Source organism: Peromyscus maniculatus, chromosome 14 (genome assembly GCF_049852395.1).
Source record: "Peromyscus maniculatus bairdii isolate BWxNUB_F1_BW_parent chromosome 14, HU_Pman_BW_mat_3.1, whole genome shotgun sequence".
NCBI classification, from domain to species: domain Eukaryota; kingdom Metazoa; phylum Chordata; class Mammalia; order Rodentia; family Cricetidae; genus Peromyscus; species Peromyscus maniculatus.
Genome location: NC_134865.1, coordinates 51,459,490 through 51,476,996, shown reverse-complemented (window position 1 = coordinate 51,476,996; position 17,507 = coordinate 51,459,490). Strand labels below are relative to the sequence as shown.

The 17,507-nt window shown below is 46.8% G+C and overlaps 1 protein-coding gene across 12 annotated transcripts in view; it reads left to right on the top strand.

Annotated features, from left to right (window-relative positions):
- Zfyve26 (zinc finger FYVE-type containing 26) overlaps positions 1-10,523 on the top strand; it is a 65,901-nt gene extending 55,378 nt beyond the window's left edge. For all 12 annotated transcript variants that reach the window (XM_076550948.1, XM_076550949.1, XM_076550947.1 and 9 more), the window contains exons 36-42: positions 963-1,160; positions 2,170-2,369; positions 3,446-3,587; positions 4,354-4,413; positions 5,202-5,384; positions 5,917-5,961; positions 8,560-10,523. In XM_076550948.1, the coding sequence (XP_076407063.1) occupies positions 963-1,160; positions 2,170-2,369; positions 3,446-3,587; positions 4,354-4,413; positions 5,202-5,384; positions 5,917-5,961; positions 8,560-8,763 (1,032 nt within the window). In that variant the 3' untranslated portion in view covers positions 8,764-10,523. The remainder of the gene's footprint in view (positions 1-962; positions 1,161-2,169; positions 2,370-3,445; positions 3,588-4,353; positions 4,414-5,201; positions 5,385-5,916; positions 5,962-8,559) is intronic.
- The last annotated feature ends 6,984 nt before the right edge of the window (positions 10,524-17,507 follow it).

Genomic DNA, 17,507 nt, shown 5'->3' with positions numbered 1-17,507 from the left:
AACTTTATTTATTAACATACAATTAAAATCATATTTCAGTACAAATAAAATATCACCAGGCAGCTTCTGCGTGTGCTTCAATGGTAGACCTTGCTGATGTATTTTATATCAGAGTTTGAGGAGAAAAATGGTCCTGAGACTTTTGACCTGAGCTCCTGGAAGGATGGCATCATGACTGAGAAAGGGGAGAGTGTGGGAGGAGCAGGTTTTGGAGAACAATCAAGAATGCAGTTTTTGTGTGTTGGATTTGTTGGCTTTGTGGGAAGTCATGTTGAGAGGCAGCTGGGTCCCACAGGAGATGCAGTTTAGGAAGTCCAGGGAGATGAGCAGGCTGGAGATCAAGGTGTGGATATCATCACACACAGCATGGAAAGCCACGAGACTGGATAACATCACTAGGAAAGTAGAGATAGAAAAAGCGTCCTACAGGGATGAGAGGAACCAGCTAAGGAAATTGAGTGGCCAGAGATGTTAAAAGAAAACCTCGAGAGGCTGGTTTCTAGTAAAGAAAATTTTTTCTCAATTAAAAATGAAAATTTTCAGCTTATAATTTTTCAAGGAGGAGGAAGTCCTTATTCTGTCAAAAGCTGCTGAGCCCACTAAGAACAGTAAGTCAGTCTTCTAGCATTTGAGAGGCTCTGGATTTGATCCTCAACACCACAAAGAACTGAAACTGATAGAATTAACAGTGTAGAGATTCCTTATTAGCTAGCGTGCAGCGCCAATTGCATTTGGGGGCAAAAATGATGTTGGGATAAATCCTAGGAGAGGAAGAAGAGCAGTGAGTGTAGAGAGCCATTCAAGGGAGGAGTGGAGCATCACTGGAGGGGGTTCTCAGGAACCTGTGATGCAGAGGCGAGGACGCACTGCCCTAGGAGGATGCTGAGGTTCAGAGCAAGTCCTAGACTGCCAGGACCAGTCCCACACTTGTGTCTTTTTACCTTCCTTCTCTCCTGCTCCAGGAAAGCCCCCCAGAAGTCTTCATCGAAGGCATCTTCCAGCCGAGCTATAAAAGTGGGAAGTTACACACTTTGGAAAACCTACTGGAATCCATTGATCCAACCTTGGAGAGCTGGGGAACATACCTGATGGCCGCCTGCCAGCATCTGCAGAAGAAGAACTACTACCACATTCTGTATGAGCTGCAGCAGTTTATGAAGGTAAGTGATAATAGCCCATCCTCCCTTCCATTCCAGTCACCGGTGCTTTGTCATGCAGGAGAGGCTGTGCAAGATGAGGGAACAGGACCGTCATTTGATCCCTGACCTTGGTATTTGACCCCAGAGAGCAAATAAATCCACCATGCTCTTCAACATTGTTAAATATTTAGACTTTCATCCTACACTTAGAGCCAAACTTTAATCTTGTCCATAATAGCACTCTTCATAATTCAAAAAATATCGGGCTGGACAGATGGCTCGGTGGTTAAGTGAACTGCCTGCTCTTCCAGAGGATCCAGGTTCAATTCCCAGCCCCCACATGGTGACTCATAATCATCTATAACTCCAGTCCCTGAAGGTCTGATCCACTCTTCTGACCTCCTCGGATGCCAGGCATGCATGTGGTGCACAGACATACATGCAGGCAAAATACTCATACACATAAAATAAAATAAAATAAAAATAATTTTTAAAAAAGAACTCAAGGTGAACAAGAATTAGAAGAGGAGGAAAAGAAAGAAAAAAGGAAGGAAGAAGATACAGATGAATGATGTTCTGGAAAGCTAAAATTAGAAGAAATGAATGAAAGGAGGAGGACCAAGTTTCCCCTCTCTGTAGATTCTCAGTACTGTAATCTCAAAGAAATGAGATCACCTGATGCCAAGTTAAGACTGAATTTGTACTTAATGGAGAATGGGAAGGATCTTCTTTGAGACCTCCACAGTGGTGAGATAATATCCCACCCGAGAGCTTGACAGGCAGTCACTTTAGGGTCTCTGGGACCCCGTAATCACTGACGTAAAATGCTGCTCAGCTGGTGATAGGGTAGGCACTGGTGCTTCCTCAGGGAGGAAGCGAGGCTCCAGGGATGAAGACATCACAGGGCCAGAACCTGAAGGTCTGCTTTAACAGGGAGAATCAGATCAGGATGCTCATGACACCCACCCTACCATCCCACCCCCGACATCTCTGATCTCTCCTAAACCTAACATTCACTTTCCAATCCTAGGACCAAGTCCGGGCTGCCATGACCTGTATTCGGTTCTTCAGTCACAAAGCAAAGTCCTACACAGAGCTGGGAGAGAAGCTCTCGTGGTTGCTTAAGGCCAAGGACCACCTGAAGATCTACCTCCAAGAAACATCCCGCAGCTCCGGAAGGAAGAAAGCCACCTTCTTCCGGAAGAAGATGACTGCTGCTGATGTGTCCAGGTATGGCCAGGCTGGGGAGACGGTCCGTGCAGGGCATGTGTCCAGGTATGGCCAGGCTGGGGAGACGGTCCGTGCAGGGCATGTGTCCAGGTATGGCCAGGCTGGGGAGACGGTCCGTGCAGGGCATGTGTCCAGGTATGGCCAGGCTGGGGAGACGGTCCGTGCAGGGCATGTGTCCAGGTATGGCCAGGCTGGGGAGACGGTCCGTGCAGGGCATGTGTCCAGGTATGGCAAGGCTGGGGAGACGGTCCGTGCAGGGCAGGAAGGCTGGGGCCGAGTGTCACTGGAGATGAAAAGACATCAGCCTTGGATGATAGTGTCTGCTACAGCCTGGAAAGCTACTGCAGGAAGGGATTAGGATCCCATGCCGCAGCCAGACTGAACCCCACATTCCTTACAATGAGCAAAAAAGGTCCAGCGCAGTCTCTCTCTCTGATCTCTTTTCTTCCTTGGTACACGTCAGCCACTGGCCTCCAGCATCCTTAGCCCAAGTGCTTTCTTCTTTTATGCTTGTCTGTTTAGAACGTACTGTCTAAAGTAAATGCTTAGCCAGGCATGGTAGTACACGCTGAAGCAGGAGAGTCGGGAATTTTAGGCCATCAGTGTAGCTAGATCTAGTCTCAAAATAATAATAATAATAATAATAATAATAATAATAATAATAATATAAACAAATCTTCCACCACTCTCCTTTGTTGTCTTCTTCGACTCGGTCACTAAACCTCCTCTGTGTCTGCCCATCTCTCCTCAAGCCCATGAGCTGGGAGAGCAGGGCCCAAGCCTCCCTTCCCACTCCTGTACCTGCCACGAAGATGCTCCGTTAATATTTGTTGATTCAGTGCCGGAACTTTGTCCAGTCCCACAATGCGCCCTAACTATTGTATGTCTGGGGGGGGGGTGGTCTTTCTTTCTGTCTACCATAGCTGTTTGGAGGGAGGGTATTTCAAGCCTCTTCCCTTCATGCCATTTCTTTGGTCTTTCCGTTGCCATCTTCTTATGAACCAGTCACCCAGCCCCAGATACCCACTCCTCTGAGAGCCTGATGAGGCTAGACCATGCCCGTCCTGTCCCCGTAGGCATATGAATACGCTTCAGCTGCAGATGGAAGTGACCAGATTCTTACATCGGTGTGAAAGTGCTGGGACTTCTCAGATCACCGCTTTGCCTCTGCCAACACTCTTTGGAAATAACCCCATGAAAATGGAAGTGGCCTGCAAGGTACATGTAGTGTTTCTCTGACAGACTGCTCGCATCTTCCAGAATGCCTAGCCCAGTTGTAATGATCTGATTTTTTCAGTTGTTTGTTTGGTGGCTTCCTCCCCACTGAAATGCGTGCCTCGGGTGGGAAATAGAGTCCATTGGGTCACTTGTATCTCTGGTGCCTGGATGCTCAGTAAAGTCTCAACATGTATTTAATAACTGAATAAATCCATTGGCGTGTTGGCTCATATCTGTAATCCCAGCACTAGGGAAGCAGAGGTAAAAGAATCACTATGAATTGAATTCACAGTGGATCTACATAGTGAGTTCTAAACCAGCCAGAGCTGTGTAGGGAGACCCTGTCTCCACAAAAACTTGATGATGGTGATGGTGGTGGTGGTGGTGGTGATGATAATAGTGATGATGATGATGATGATGATAAAGATAAATAGAGACCCTGATTTTTTTTATTGAGAAGTTATTTTAATAATTATGATTCCTGGGGCTGGAGAGATGGCTCAGAGGTTGAGAGCACTGGCTGCTCTTCCAGAGGTCCTGAGTTCAATTCCCAGCACCCACATGGTGGCTCACAACCATCTGTAATGAGATCTGGTGCCTTCTTCTGGTGTGCAGACATGCTTCCAGACAGAATTATTATTTATAATAAATAAATAAATAAATAAATAAATAAATAAATAAATAAATAAATAAATAGATAAATAAATAAATAAATCTTTTTTAAAAAAATTATGATTCCTTTAAGCATATCTCCCTGTCTCTCCAGGTTATGCTGGGAGGGAAAAATGTGGAAGATGGATTTGGAATTGCGTTCCGTGTTCTGCAGGTATGGTGTATTATTTAAGAGTATGGCAAGGGAACCCACACCTGACGTTTCTGGGAAAGGCTGATTCTTGTCCCAGGAAGAGCAGATTTACATGTGCGTTAAGGAGGAAATCAGAACTGGGTCAGATGCCAGAGTCTGTGCCACTGTGCCAAAAGCCAACCTTAGCATTTCAAAAGGTGTCAAGGAGCACACGTAAGACGGCTCCCCACAACTGGTTTACTGCAGAAATGTCACTCATCTGCTCAGCAGAACATGTCCAGAAGGAGTAGTCCTGTGGCATAAGGGCTAATCAAGACTGGGTTTAAGGCATTTATCTGACAGGTTTCAGCAGTGAGTCTTGATGATCTGTTTCAACACTTGTACAGCTCTTAACAGACAAACACCAGCTCCATGCCCCATTTCTCAGAGAAAGTTGAGTCAAGGGAGAGAGACCTGGTCTTAGGAAGGAAGTAGAACATCTCTGAGAGTCCATGGAGCCAGGCATGGTGGTGCACCTTGGAATCTCAGTGTTTGGGAAGTGGGGACAGGAAAATCAGGCACTGAAGTCCAGCCTTGACCCTGTCCTGAAGGAAAGAAAGGCCCCTGGAAGCAAGTAGGATGCACCATTTCGCATACTGAGGAGGCGGATTTTATACTCACTTCTGAAGTGTTTGCCTGACTCCAGAAAGAGCCTTTCTTGCTTTCGCCTTTTTGTTATGTTTGCATTCCCTGCTGTGACCGCGGTCACTTCCCACTGTGGGCGCCTCCCGCCTCCCCGAGCCCACCATCCCCTGTGCTGTCTGTCCTAGGACTTCCAGCTGGATGCTGCCGCAACCTACTGCAGAGCCGCGAGGCAGCTGGTGGAGAGGGAGAAATACGGCGAGATCCGGCAGCTGCTCAAGTGTGTCAGCGAGTCGGGCATGGCAGCCAAAAGCGACGGCGACACCATCCTCCTCAACTGCCTGGAAGCCTTCAAGAGAATCCCGCCGCAGGTGCGCTCACTCCTGGACCTCTCGGGTCCACTGTCTGCTTCAGGATCATCCCATCCTCCTCCTCACTGCAAGATCCATTTCTCTCTCTCTGACTCTCTGCACTCATGGTCTCTTAACAACTCTCCCCCTCGGTAGAGGTCCTGATTTTGATGTCTGTCTCCAGAAGGCATCCCTCGGCATGCTCTTGTCCAATAGTGTGTACTTGGAAATGTCTGCATTCTGATGAGATAGATTAGGGTGGCCCTTGAAGCACGCTGCCTGCACATCTGTTCCCTGTGACATGCTTGTGGGGTGAACAGAACCACATCCACTTGTGAAAGCTCAGCATGGGCCTCTTAGGATGTTGTTCCTTCTGCCCCAATCCCAAGCATGGTATTGTCATTAGCCTTCACTCCTTATTCTTATAGTGGGAATTGAGGTAGTGAGAAGGATCAAGCAGGCAACCCCGCCTTGGACCGGATAGAGCCCAGGCTCCCAGGTGGGAGGTTCTTCTGCCTTCCACAGCTGCTATCTATGTCTCTGTCGTACACAGGAGCTGGAGGGACTGATCCAGGCCATACACAGCGATGACAACAAGGTGAGCAGAAGTGTCTCCTGGCCCCAAGTGTCTCCTGCCCTGGTGATTTACTGAATGGATGCACGGAGGCTCCCCTTGCCCCCCACAGTCCTGTGCTTCAGTTTCTTTGCTATCCAGGACCTAGACGGTACTTTAAAAGCTCCAGAGGGATAGAGAGAGGCAGATGAACACTGACTGCCCAAGCCTTTGCCTTCCCAATTCTTTATCCCTGAGACTATTTTTGAATCTCCGTGTTATTCTGACGTCTCGTCAGATAGCCATAGGCAATCTCAGTTCCATCTTCAGGCTGTCTGACTGTATGAGGGAAACCTTATTCTGGAGGGAAAAAGAGTGCAATAAGAAAAACCCACTGTATACTTAACAAGAAACAATTTAAGGAGGAAAGATGTCTTCCAACTTAGAGTTTAAGGGATAAAGTCCATTGTACTGGGGAAGGAAAAGTGGCAAGAGGTGGCGGCTGGCTGCTCACATTGCACCCAGAGGTAGAAAACAGAAAGGCTGGGTGGTCTTAGCACACACCTTTAGTCCCAGCACTCAGGAGGGACAGGTAGGTGGATCTCTGTGAGTTCAAGGCCTGCCTGGTCTATAGAGCGAGTTCCAGGACAGGCAAAGCTACACAGAGAAACCCTGTCTGTGTTTAAAAAAAGATAGAAAGCAGAGAGAGACCAGGGATCCTAAAATGGCAATACCCACCCCAGGTGACCATTTCCTCCAGCAAGGGTCCACCTTCCAAAGGTGCCACAACCTTCTAAATGGCACCACCAGTTACAAACCAATTGTTCCACCACATGACCCTGTGAGGTGTATTTCACATTCAAACCAAAACATCCACTCAGCCCTTTGGAGGACAGCGCTCCCTCGGGGCCCAAGAACTCTTCCCTGTTTGGGCAATGACTGGACCTTTTGTTCTACATTACCTCTGTGAGAAGTGTCAGCCAGTTTATCCTCATCAGTGTCACTGACTGTGGCTAGCCGTGGGAGCCATCATCCTGCCATCTTCAGGAAGGCCTCCGGGCTAGAAGGGTCCTGAAAAACCAAAGCCAGACCAGCTGGCCATCAGGAGACAAATTTTCCAGCTGTGGAGTCCCTTGGGATGAAAACTAGTGTCAGGCAATGGCTTCTTCCACAACCACGGCGCTGCTCCACTGTAGCCTCGTCAGGCCCCAGGCAGAACCTGCTGACCATTTTTTTTTCTAGTCTAGATCCTAAGGAGAGCATCTTCTAAACATTTCTTCACCATTTGTACAACATACCAGTGAGGTCCTTGGAAAGGATGAAATTCCCACATTCCAAAACAACAGTTACTTTTGTACAATCTGAATGAGAACCCAGGAGTCAAGAGAGACAGTTGTTTCTCTAAGCAACTATTCTAAGGTACTTTCAGGACCTCAGGGCACAGGTCTTGCCAAACACTGGTTTGATCCATTTTTTTATTCTAGATTCTAGCAATAGCATTCTCTTGAATGCTAAATGAGGGCTCACTCCCTAGGGTGACCTACCTGTCCCCCAACAGCAGTACCCAATTGCTTCAGTGAGCTCACAACACACCAGATATTTTCTGTACTGAGAAATTATCTGAAATCAATCCAGAGAGACTGGTTAGCAAGACCCACACACATCCCAAAAAGATGAAGCATTTTATACACAGCAAAAAATGTCTCCGACTGAGAAATAACTGTTTCAGCAGAAGGGAAGCTGCCCGTGAGAGGTCAGCTTTTGGAGACCTTGTTAGTGCTCGCCCAGAGTGATGAAGGCCTGGTGAAACCAGAGCCAAGGAGAAAGGGTTCTTGAGTCGTGAGATGGAGAGTGTGGAGATATAGTATCCCCCACACTGAGCTGCCTTGGCCCCAAACAAGAGGAGTCCATTCAAGTCTCACTGGGGTGGTATCTTAACTAGACCTTTTCCAATTGTGGGTATCCATCCCCCCCCCCATGTTATCTGTCAGTGGGCTTTCAGTTCCAGACTGGAAATAGCTCAATGGTAGAATAGCCTCCTAGCATGCATGGGGCCCAGGTGCAGTCCCCAGGACCACCCACCTAAAGGTTTTTTTGTTTGTTTTGTTTTTGTTTTAATTCGGCATGTTCAAAACAGAAAGGGGGAATCTGTAACCCCTTTGCAAAAGGAAGGTATGATTATTTACTCATCCATTCACCCATGTGAGGCCCATTTATTGAACACTGACTACATGCAAGGCACAAAGAATATACTGTTCTTGCTCTCATGGACCTTGTTGTCTAGTCAAGAATATCAATTAATCAACAGACAACTATAAAATCACAACCTGTGGAGACTGGCAATGCTAGTTCTGATTCCAAAAAGACACAGGAGGAATAGAGACCCGACTCTGCCTGTCCACCTTGGTTTTTCAATTCCTGTTCTATCTGCGGTAGCTCCTTACATCAGAACATACAGCCATGCAATAGCTTGATGTCTAGGACATTTCAAGTTGTTGGGAAACAATAAAAAGCGAGGACCTAGCTATCAGTTTGATGAGGGAGAAGTATTGTTTATCTGCCAGATCTTTCCGGTGCTCTCTATGTCTGTTGATCTTCCTTTGGGGATCATTTCTTCTCAACTGTCTCGTACTCAATCACTAGGTCCGAGCCTACCTGACTTGTTGCAAACTGCGGTCTGCCTACCTGATCGCCGTGAAGCAAGAACACTCACAGGCCGCCGCCCTCGTCCAGCAGGTGCAGCAGGCTGCCAAAAGCAGTGGAGATTCTGTAGTGCAGGACATCTGTGCCCAGTGGCTTCTGACAAGCCACTCCCGTGGTGCCCATGGCCCAGGCTCCAGGAAGTGACCCTGGGCAGCAGAACCCAGAGACCGCAGCCTGGGAGCTACGGCCACAGGCGCAATGCCACACAATGCCCTCCATCTCCGTCTTCCTGTGGAGTGGAACTTCTGGCCCTGCCCTAGGTTGGAGGGAGCAGGATGGACCCTACTTGCCTGTGTGGGCAAAAGCAGGTCCCTTCACACAAGTGCCGTGTAAAGTTGTAGAATCTGTGTTTGTCTGGAGATAGCCATCTTTCTACCTCAGAGTGACTGTGTGTGTGTGCGCGTGTGTGCACTCATGTTTACGCCCAAGCATTTTCTGAACAAATGAGACTCCTCTGTTGAAGAGAGGCACTTTACTTTCTACTTTCCGCTGGTCTGAAAACCTTCCCTGCGTCTTTGGTTCTTGGCCCAGGTCATTCTTTTTGTCCACAGTTCCTCCCTACTGTGCAGACACGCTTTAGCAGCCCCTCTTCACGGGAGGGCTTAACAGAGAATTACAAAGCAATGCCAAAAAGATCGCCTCTTCTCCCTTCCCACAATCCCGAGACAGCACTGGGAGTGTGCCCGTGGAGTGTGACAGCTTTCCCGGCAGCATCTCTCACAAGCACAAGGTTTTCAGGTGCAGGCATCTGAAAGCTCTGGTGACAGGCATCAATGGTCAGATCTGGGGACGCGGAGGCCAGGCCCCATCCCCTTCATCCAGAGGGGAGGAAAAAGCCAAGCTGGCTCTTATCAGTATCCCTGATGCAGGATGGATGGGTAAGGACACATGACTTTTTCTTTCAGAGTCTAGGGAAAGAGATGGTAGCCAGGATCCTGGGGGTGAATGAGTGGACGGACTCTGCCTATTTGAGTTCCGTTCCTGTTTGTCCCTCTTGAATTAGTTAAGAAACCATTTCTCTATCCCTTATGCTTCCCTTCAGTCTCCTGAGGACCATGGGCTGGAATATGCAAAGACCTGGCTCATTGAGGCAGCGGTACACTAAGAGAATGGGGTTCACATCACAGTTAAGTCTGTAGATGAGTCAGAACAAGGGGGTAAGAAATAAGTCCCATCCAATGGTGGGGAACTAGACGAGGGTTTAATAAGCATCTGCTTATCTTCCCACCTGAGATGAGTCAGTGCTCGAGAGGAAGGGTCTGTCATTCAGTGATTGATTTGCAAATGAGAGCCCTAAAGAAAGGCTTGGAGCCCCAAGTCTCCCACAGGCAGACCTCAGCCTGTTGGTCTCCCCTTTACTGCCAAGGCAACAGGAACTGGAAACTGAACTCAGTGTCTCTGGTGCTTAGAAGCCCTCTTCATTTCTTCTGAACCAAGTTTTTCTTAATAAACAACTGTTCATGGACATCTGTCGGAGTCAAAGCTTTGGTCCTATTGGAGAAGAAAGGCTGAAGTATAATACTAGATCTCCTAAGGGTGCAGTCGGACAGTGGCTTTCCCTAACTTGAGTCATAGAACACACCACCCAGCTCCTAAGAACCCCCATTGCCTGGTGTCCGCTTACACTCAAGGCTGACCTTTTTTGCACTGAGAATAAGCACTTTACATAACTGGGTTGTAAGTCACAGCCCTTGATTTAGGGTGTCACAACCAGATTTCCCTGACTTTCCTAACTTGAACTGTAAAATAGGTAACCATTGACCAGGTTAACAGAAGACTGCAGACCTAAGACATCACACTGTGGTCTCCAGCAAAGCAACAGTAACATCCAAACAATTGTACACGTCAAGGAGTTGTGTGTGTTCCACTACAACCAAGCCACAATAAACTGTCTGTCCTACCTACTCCTCGGCTTCATGGCTTTATTTATATAAACACACGGTTTTAAAAGTTTGGTGTGAGCGCCTGTGTGTATATATGTGTACCACACACATGCCTGGCTCCTGTGGAGGCCAGAAGAGTCACAGGGGTCCCCTGGAACTGGAGTTACAGGTGGTTGTAAGCTGCCTGATAGGGTTGCTGGGAACTGAATCCAAGTCCTGTGTAAGAACAAGTGCTCGTAACCACCTAACCATGTCTCCAACCCATGACTTCTGTTTGTTTTGAGACAAGGTCTCATGTAGGCTAGGATGGCTTTGAACGTGCTGTATAGCTGAAAATGATCTAGAACTCCTGGTCCTCTTGCCTCCATGCTCCTTGGAAGAAAAGATGAGAGGGAACGAAAGTTCTGCTGAGTGACTTTCTCTTGAACAATTCCTGTAGTGACTAGTGACTTTTCGTTCAGCTAGGATTTTCTCAAATTCCCTATGTATTAAAAAAAAAAAAAAAAAATGACTAGTGGGCCACGGAGGTGTCTCAGTGGGTCAAGCGCTTGCCACACAGGCCTGACAACGTGAGTTTGGTCCCTGACACCCATGCAAAGGTGGAAAGAAAGAACTGACTCTTCAGATTGTCTTCTGACCTCCATATACACACCATGGCATGAGTGTGTGTACACACGTACACACACACACTAGCCACATAAATATTAGTAAATTTTAAAACCTTAGGAAGGGGCTGGGCATGGTGGTACATACCTTTAATCCCAGAACTTGGAAGCCAGAGATGGAAGGATCTCTGAGTTCAAGGCCAGCCTCATCTACATAGTTCCAGGAAAGCTGCATAGTGAGACACTGCTCAAAAAAAAAAAAGAGGAAAGCATGAATGCTTCTGCTCATCTCCCTTTGGGCCTGGAGAGATGGCTGATGGGTTAAGAGCATTGGCTGTTTTTCCAGAGAACATGGGTTTAATCCCAGCACCTACCTACAGACTCACAACCATCTGTAACTCCACGTGGAGTCCCCTTTTTTTTTTTTCCCCTCATGGTCCATTGGCCACCAGTCTACAAGGACAGAGGGGCAGAAGCAACAAGAGAAAGCTTTGGCTGGCCTGTGAACATGATGGAAATAGCCTTCCACAAGACAGCTTCAGTGAGACCACGCAGCTTTATTCCAGGGTGAGGAATAAAGAATGGGGACGGTGGCCGGAGCATCACCTAATTTGCACCAAACGGCAGGTTCCTATCATAAAACGCCTAGTACAAGTCTTAGTTATCACCCGTGGAAGCACAGTCCTATCATAGTGCTCCCAGCACTCTGTGTAATTACCATACGGGCAGCAGGGGACAGCTTCTGCAGGGAACTGTCAAGGGTCACACTTACCTCCTCTGTAAGTCAGGGATCCGGGCCCAGAGACATTCTCCAAATACGATCAGAAAGACAGCAGGAAGCCCCCTCCAGGCAGAGGGAGTCCTCCATGTTGCTGAGATTGGAGGGAGCTGCCAGGCCATGGCAGACTGCAACCTCTAACCAGGAGGGCCTCCCAACAATTCCACAGCCGGGGAATATGACACCCTCTCCTCTCCATCAAGGGTATCAGGCACAGACATATGGTGTACAGACATATATGCAGACAAAACACCCAAATACATTAAAAAAAAATAATTATTTTTGTAAAGTATTGTTTTATTAATGTGCTACAAATGTGGTTCAATGTACAGCAGTTACCTGGCATGTGTAAAGTCCTGGGTTCAATCCCCAATTCCACCATAAAAAAATAAAGCCAAATTTAAAATCCTCTCAGTGTACCCTTTACCACCAGAAAACTTAGTATGTTTCCTGTCTGCTTTAGGAGAAGTGGTGGAGATAGGTGATACAGTATAAGGAGAAACATGAAAAGTCCTTCCATCTCTGTCGCTCCCAGAGGCGACCAGTGTTACCCGTGTCTAGTGTTTAGTCCCAGGGCAAGGGTGCAAGGGTATTTTTCCACAACAAGTTATGCTGCAGTGAATGCTGCTGAGTCAGAGGACAGGTGCATTTGGTAAATAATGCCACCTTCCATAGCAGTTTACTCTCCCGTCAATGGGGTGGAGAGTGTCTGCTCACCCTCCCACTCCCACCATTCTTACCCCCCAATAATTCACAAGCTTCGTGGATTTTTGTTGTTGTTTTTGAGATAGGGTCTCAAGTTCATAGATTCTTGCTCAGGTGATGGGAGACAGATGGCACCCTGAGACCTTCTTAAAAGCTAATTGCCATTTTTCAAACTTTGTGATTCCTAGCATGACAAAAAAAAAAATAGCCAACTATGTTTTTACTATCAACTGATCTATGGATTTTTTTAAACTACCTGTATGGTATTTGAGAAGAGCAAAACTCAAGCTTAAAACTCCTCGTCTTTCCCCTTGGGTCGTATGTTTGCAGAATGATACCTGAGCTGAGGGCGTTCCCATCGCTGCTCTTATCATCTTTCCCCAGACATGTGAGCCCATCCGAGTTCTCCTTCAAAACAAAACGGAATCAAATACGGCAAACAAATGCTAAGGGTGGAAGGAGACCTGGGAGCATCTGCTGTGGCCGTGACACAAAGACATGTCACAACAAAGAATATTGGAACATCCCATCTGCATGTAAGACAGATGAGCACTATGTTTAGAAACCCGAGACAGGCTAAGTTGCCAGATGTCTTTGGCAGAGGCTTAGGCAAAGTAGATCATAGGCAATTAGACTCTTAATACCCAGGCAAGTAAATATCAATAGTCACGTTACCCTGGCAGAAACGGACTCTTCTTGGTCTAACCCTCTCTCCTATGTTGCGTTATTTTTCTTGGGGGAGATGTGGAAAAACATATATTCACCTGGCCTATGGTACTGATGGACAGAGCAAAGAAATAATTCCACTGAAGTGGAGCTAGGTGAATCAGTGAGTGTACTGGGGTTACTAAGAGAAGCATAGGGAGATCTCTGGCAATCACATCCCTGAAGAGCCCACTGTGGCCTGGGCAATGACTCACAAAAATTCCCCCACCCCCTGGTAACCCCTCCACTGGACTCTCTGTCTCTGTGAAATTGACTATTTATATGTAGGTAGCTCGTTTACCAAAACCCCAAATATGGATGTAATTTTCTGAGATAGAAAAAGAATTATTTGTAAGAAAGTGAATAAAATGAAACCTGTTTAAATCAAAGCTAAAAGGGTACTGAGATGAAAGCAAGAAATAAATTTTATAAAATAAGTTTATGATACCTTGTAAATCAGACAGGGCTGTAACGATGCGGCTGGACATTGCTGGTCCTCCTGTTCTCAAGCTTCCTTCTCCACACAGACCATCCAGTGGAGAACTCAAGGACTTGAGGAGCAATGGAGCCATTGCCTTTTTTTTAAGATTGTATTTATTTTATGTATGTGTATAGGTGTTTCTCCTGCATGTATGCCTCTGCATCACATGCGTACCTGGTGCCCTCAGAGGGCATCAGACTCCCGGCAACTGAAGTTGTGAGCGTCCATGTGTGTCCTGGGAACTGACCCCAGGTCCTCTGCAAAAGCAGCAAGTGCTCTTAACTGCTGAGCCATCTCTCTAGACCCACTACTGATCTTTTAATGATTCTGTGACACAGGCCACTCTATCTCTCCTCTAGATTGTGACCTGAGCAAGAAACCAACTTTTACTGAAGTAAGCCACTGAAACTTAGCATTGGTTCTTTTTCCAGTTCCTCTTCTTCTATGTCTGGGCTCGTGGTTTCGGAGGGCTCAGTCCATGGTCACTTGCCCATGGGCTCGTGGGCAGGACGTCATGGTGGTGGAAGGGTGTGACAGGAGACTTTTCACCTAGTAACACAGAGGAAGTGGACAGTGAGGAAGGAACTGGGAACCAGGCACAGCCTTCAAAGGCTTGCTCCCGGCCATGTGCTTCCTCCAAAAAGATTTCACTTCCTAAAGTCTCTAGAACCTTCCCCAAATAGCCCTACAAACGGGGCGACAAGTCTGAGTCTGAAGGGAACACTTCACATTCAACCCATAACAGGTGGCAGTTAGTAGGGCCTGCTGAGGTGACTCATTTTTAATTTCCAAGCAAGGTGTGAAAATATCCTGTTTTTTAAAATTGAAAAGTTATCTCCCATCAGCCCTCCCTAGGGACAATCGCTCTTAGGAGCTCATTAGAAAGATGGGAATTGGGCTGGAGAGATGGCTCAGCTATTAAAGGTTGGCTCACAACTAAACATCAAGGATATAACTCAGTGAGCTTGCCTCTTGTCAATAAGGCCCTAAGTCCAATTCCCAGTGCCAGAGCAGGGGGAGAAGGAGAAAACTAGAATTAATTGCACATTTTCTGAGTTTTCCTATACAGTCTATGGATATGTGATTTTAAAATATAAATCTTATCATACATATTTATCATTCTGAAATCCATCTAACTATCCATGTGTGGTTTGTTTTTAAATAATATACTTATTTTTGGAACAACAACTTCAAAAGTAAATAGCACTCCACATATATTTATACTGAATGTCTTAGTTAGGATTTTATATTGCTGTGAAGAAACACCATGACCATGGCAACTCTTAAAAAGGAAAGCATTTAATTGGGCTGGCTTACTATTCAGAGGTTTAGTCCATTAGCAGAATGGTGGGAAGCATGGCGGCACACAGGCAGACATGGTGTTAGAGAGACAGCTGAGAGTTCTACATCTGGACCTGTAGGCAGCGGGAAGAGAGGGTGAGCCACTGGGCCTGGCTTGAGCTTCTGAAGCCTCAAAGCCCGCCCCCAATGACACACTTCCTCCAACAAGGCCACACCTCCAATAATGCCACTCCCTATGAGTCTATGCGGGCCATTTTCATTCAATCCACCACACTGGGAATTAGCTTTTTTTTTCCCCTCTAGTTGAGGGGCTTTGGGCTGCTTCCTGCTAGTCTGGTGTCTCCTTACATACATATTCTAAGATCACCATAGATACTAAGAAGTAAAGAACAAAAGAGGTCAGGAGGATGACTCAGAAAAGGAGCTTGGGAAAGAACAGGAAGATGGTTGGGTTACTCAGTTTTTTCATTGGTGTTTCAAATTCCTGTAGAAACAATTGCAGAGGAGGGAACCATTTGGTTCAGAGGTTTCAGTTCACGGTTGACAGCCTCCATTGTTTCTGGGACTGCCATGGTGCTAAGACCCAGCAGAGAAAAGCAAGCACTCTACCAACTTAGCTCTGTTCCCAGCACCCAGCCCCGCTTCCTCTTAAGCCACGGACCCTTAGGTCTGTATGGGGTGGTGGCTGGAGTTCCCTTCATGGTGTCCTCTAGCCAGAGCTTTTCTTCTCCTTGTTTGAGCAGAATGTTCCTTTTATTGTTGTTTTTCTGAATCTGTTCAAAGTGTATATGTGTCTTATACTAGAAGAGGATAAATACACAAGGTCTGTCCTCTAGGGCTTGGAGTGATTGGTGGCATTGGATGCAGAGTCAAGTTAGACCTGAGCCTGGTGGCAGCAAAGACCATCTGTGGCCATTGGCCATCATTTCTGCACACTGACACACTTCCTCGCTTGGGTGTCCCTTTAGATCCCTTTTCTCTTATTTTTTCCAGGGGTTGTTTTAGAGAAATCTAGGACAGTCTGTCAGACAAGCTAAAAGAAAAAGATGTGGTACTACTGCCCTAGCCTAGCTAAGGGTGTCAGAGCCTCAGAGGATCCAGGAATAATGAAGGCAAGGGAACTGGAGCAGTTGGAAGGAAGTGGAGATTAGTGTCACTCCTGATCCCTTCCTGTCTAGGATCCAGTCAGCTGGGTTCCAGTGAGCCTAGACAGGATGCCATATCCGTATTCAAACACAAGTAAGCCAAAGAAAAATTCTCTGTGGTCACAGGGGAGCGCCAAGATGGACAGGTCAATGTCTCCACCACTGATAAGCAGCATTATTGATGTGGGACCAAGGCTTTGGGTTGCTCGATTATTAACTTTGGGAAAGTCTCTTCTGGAAAAAGTCATGGCTGACACCTCTTCCTTGCCTAGGCAGACTACTAGACAATACTTTGGATGCTGGGAGGAAGCTGTAGAGAGGTGGTACATAGCTTGGGAGCTTGTTGCTGAGGGAGGTTATGGCCCAAGGGAGCATAGGAACGGCAGAGAAAATGATGGAGCCTGGCCTCTGCTACATATAGAGAATGATTCATGATAGCCATGCTTTTGGTTTCAAATGAGTAAGTATGTTAAATATATAGCAAAAAAAAAAAGTAAAAGAAAAATAGTATGGCAGGACATCAGATTAGGCGCTTCCATCATCCAGCAGAACAGCTCAAGAAGCCAAGAAAACAATCAGCCGAGTCCCTGGTTTATGACAAGGTCCTAAGCAGAACACCTTCCTTTCAGGTGAGACTTCCAATTAGCTATTCCCACAAGCATTTTTATATTATATTTTATATTATATGATTATCTTCCAGCTGTTCTTAAGGGCACAGATCAACTGACTCATTCTCCTGTTCTTAGGGACATCATGTTTTCACTCTCAGGCTGTTTCACTGTCCTCTTTTCTCCTTGACACAAGGCCAGCCTGTCCTGGACCATGAATTTTAGGGGACGCTTTGGGACAAACATGATTGGATCTGAAATGGAGGGAGAACTACCTTGCTTCCAGAGCCAGCTTCAAATTTAAATAGCGTGTGGCAATTTAGAAACAATCTCCATCACAGCATCTAATGCTGATTTCAGTAGGAATATGATGCCCTGGGTCGGGGAGCCAGAGCAGCTGGCTTCTTGCAGCCCACACACAGCTTCGCTTCTTCTGCCTCTATCTATCCCCCTCTGACATATATGTGAACCCCACCTCAACTTGTCCTCTGCGTCACTGTTCCCACTGCACCTTTATCTTTCTTAGACCCGGCAGATGTGCCTGGGACTCACGTGTGAACCTTTACACACACACACACACACACACACACACACACACACACACACACACACACACACACACTCATGGCATGCTTCAACACACAGACAATAGCTGGGTGTGCTTGCTTTCCACCTT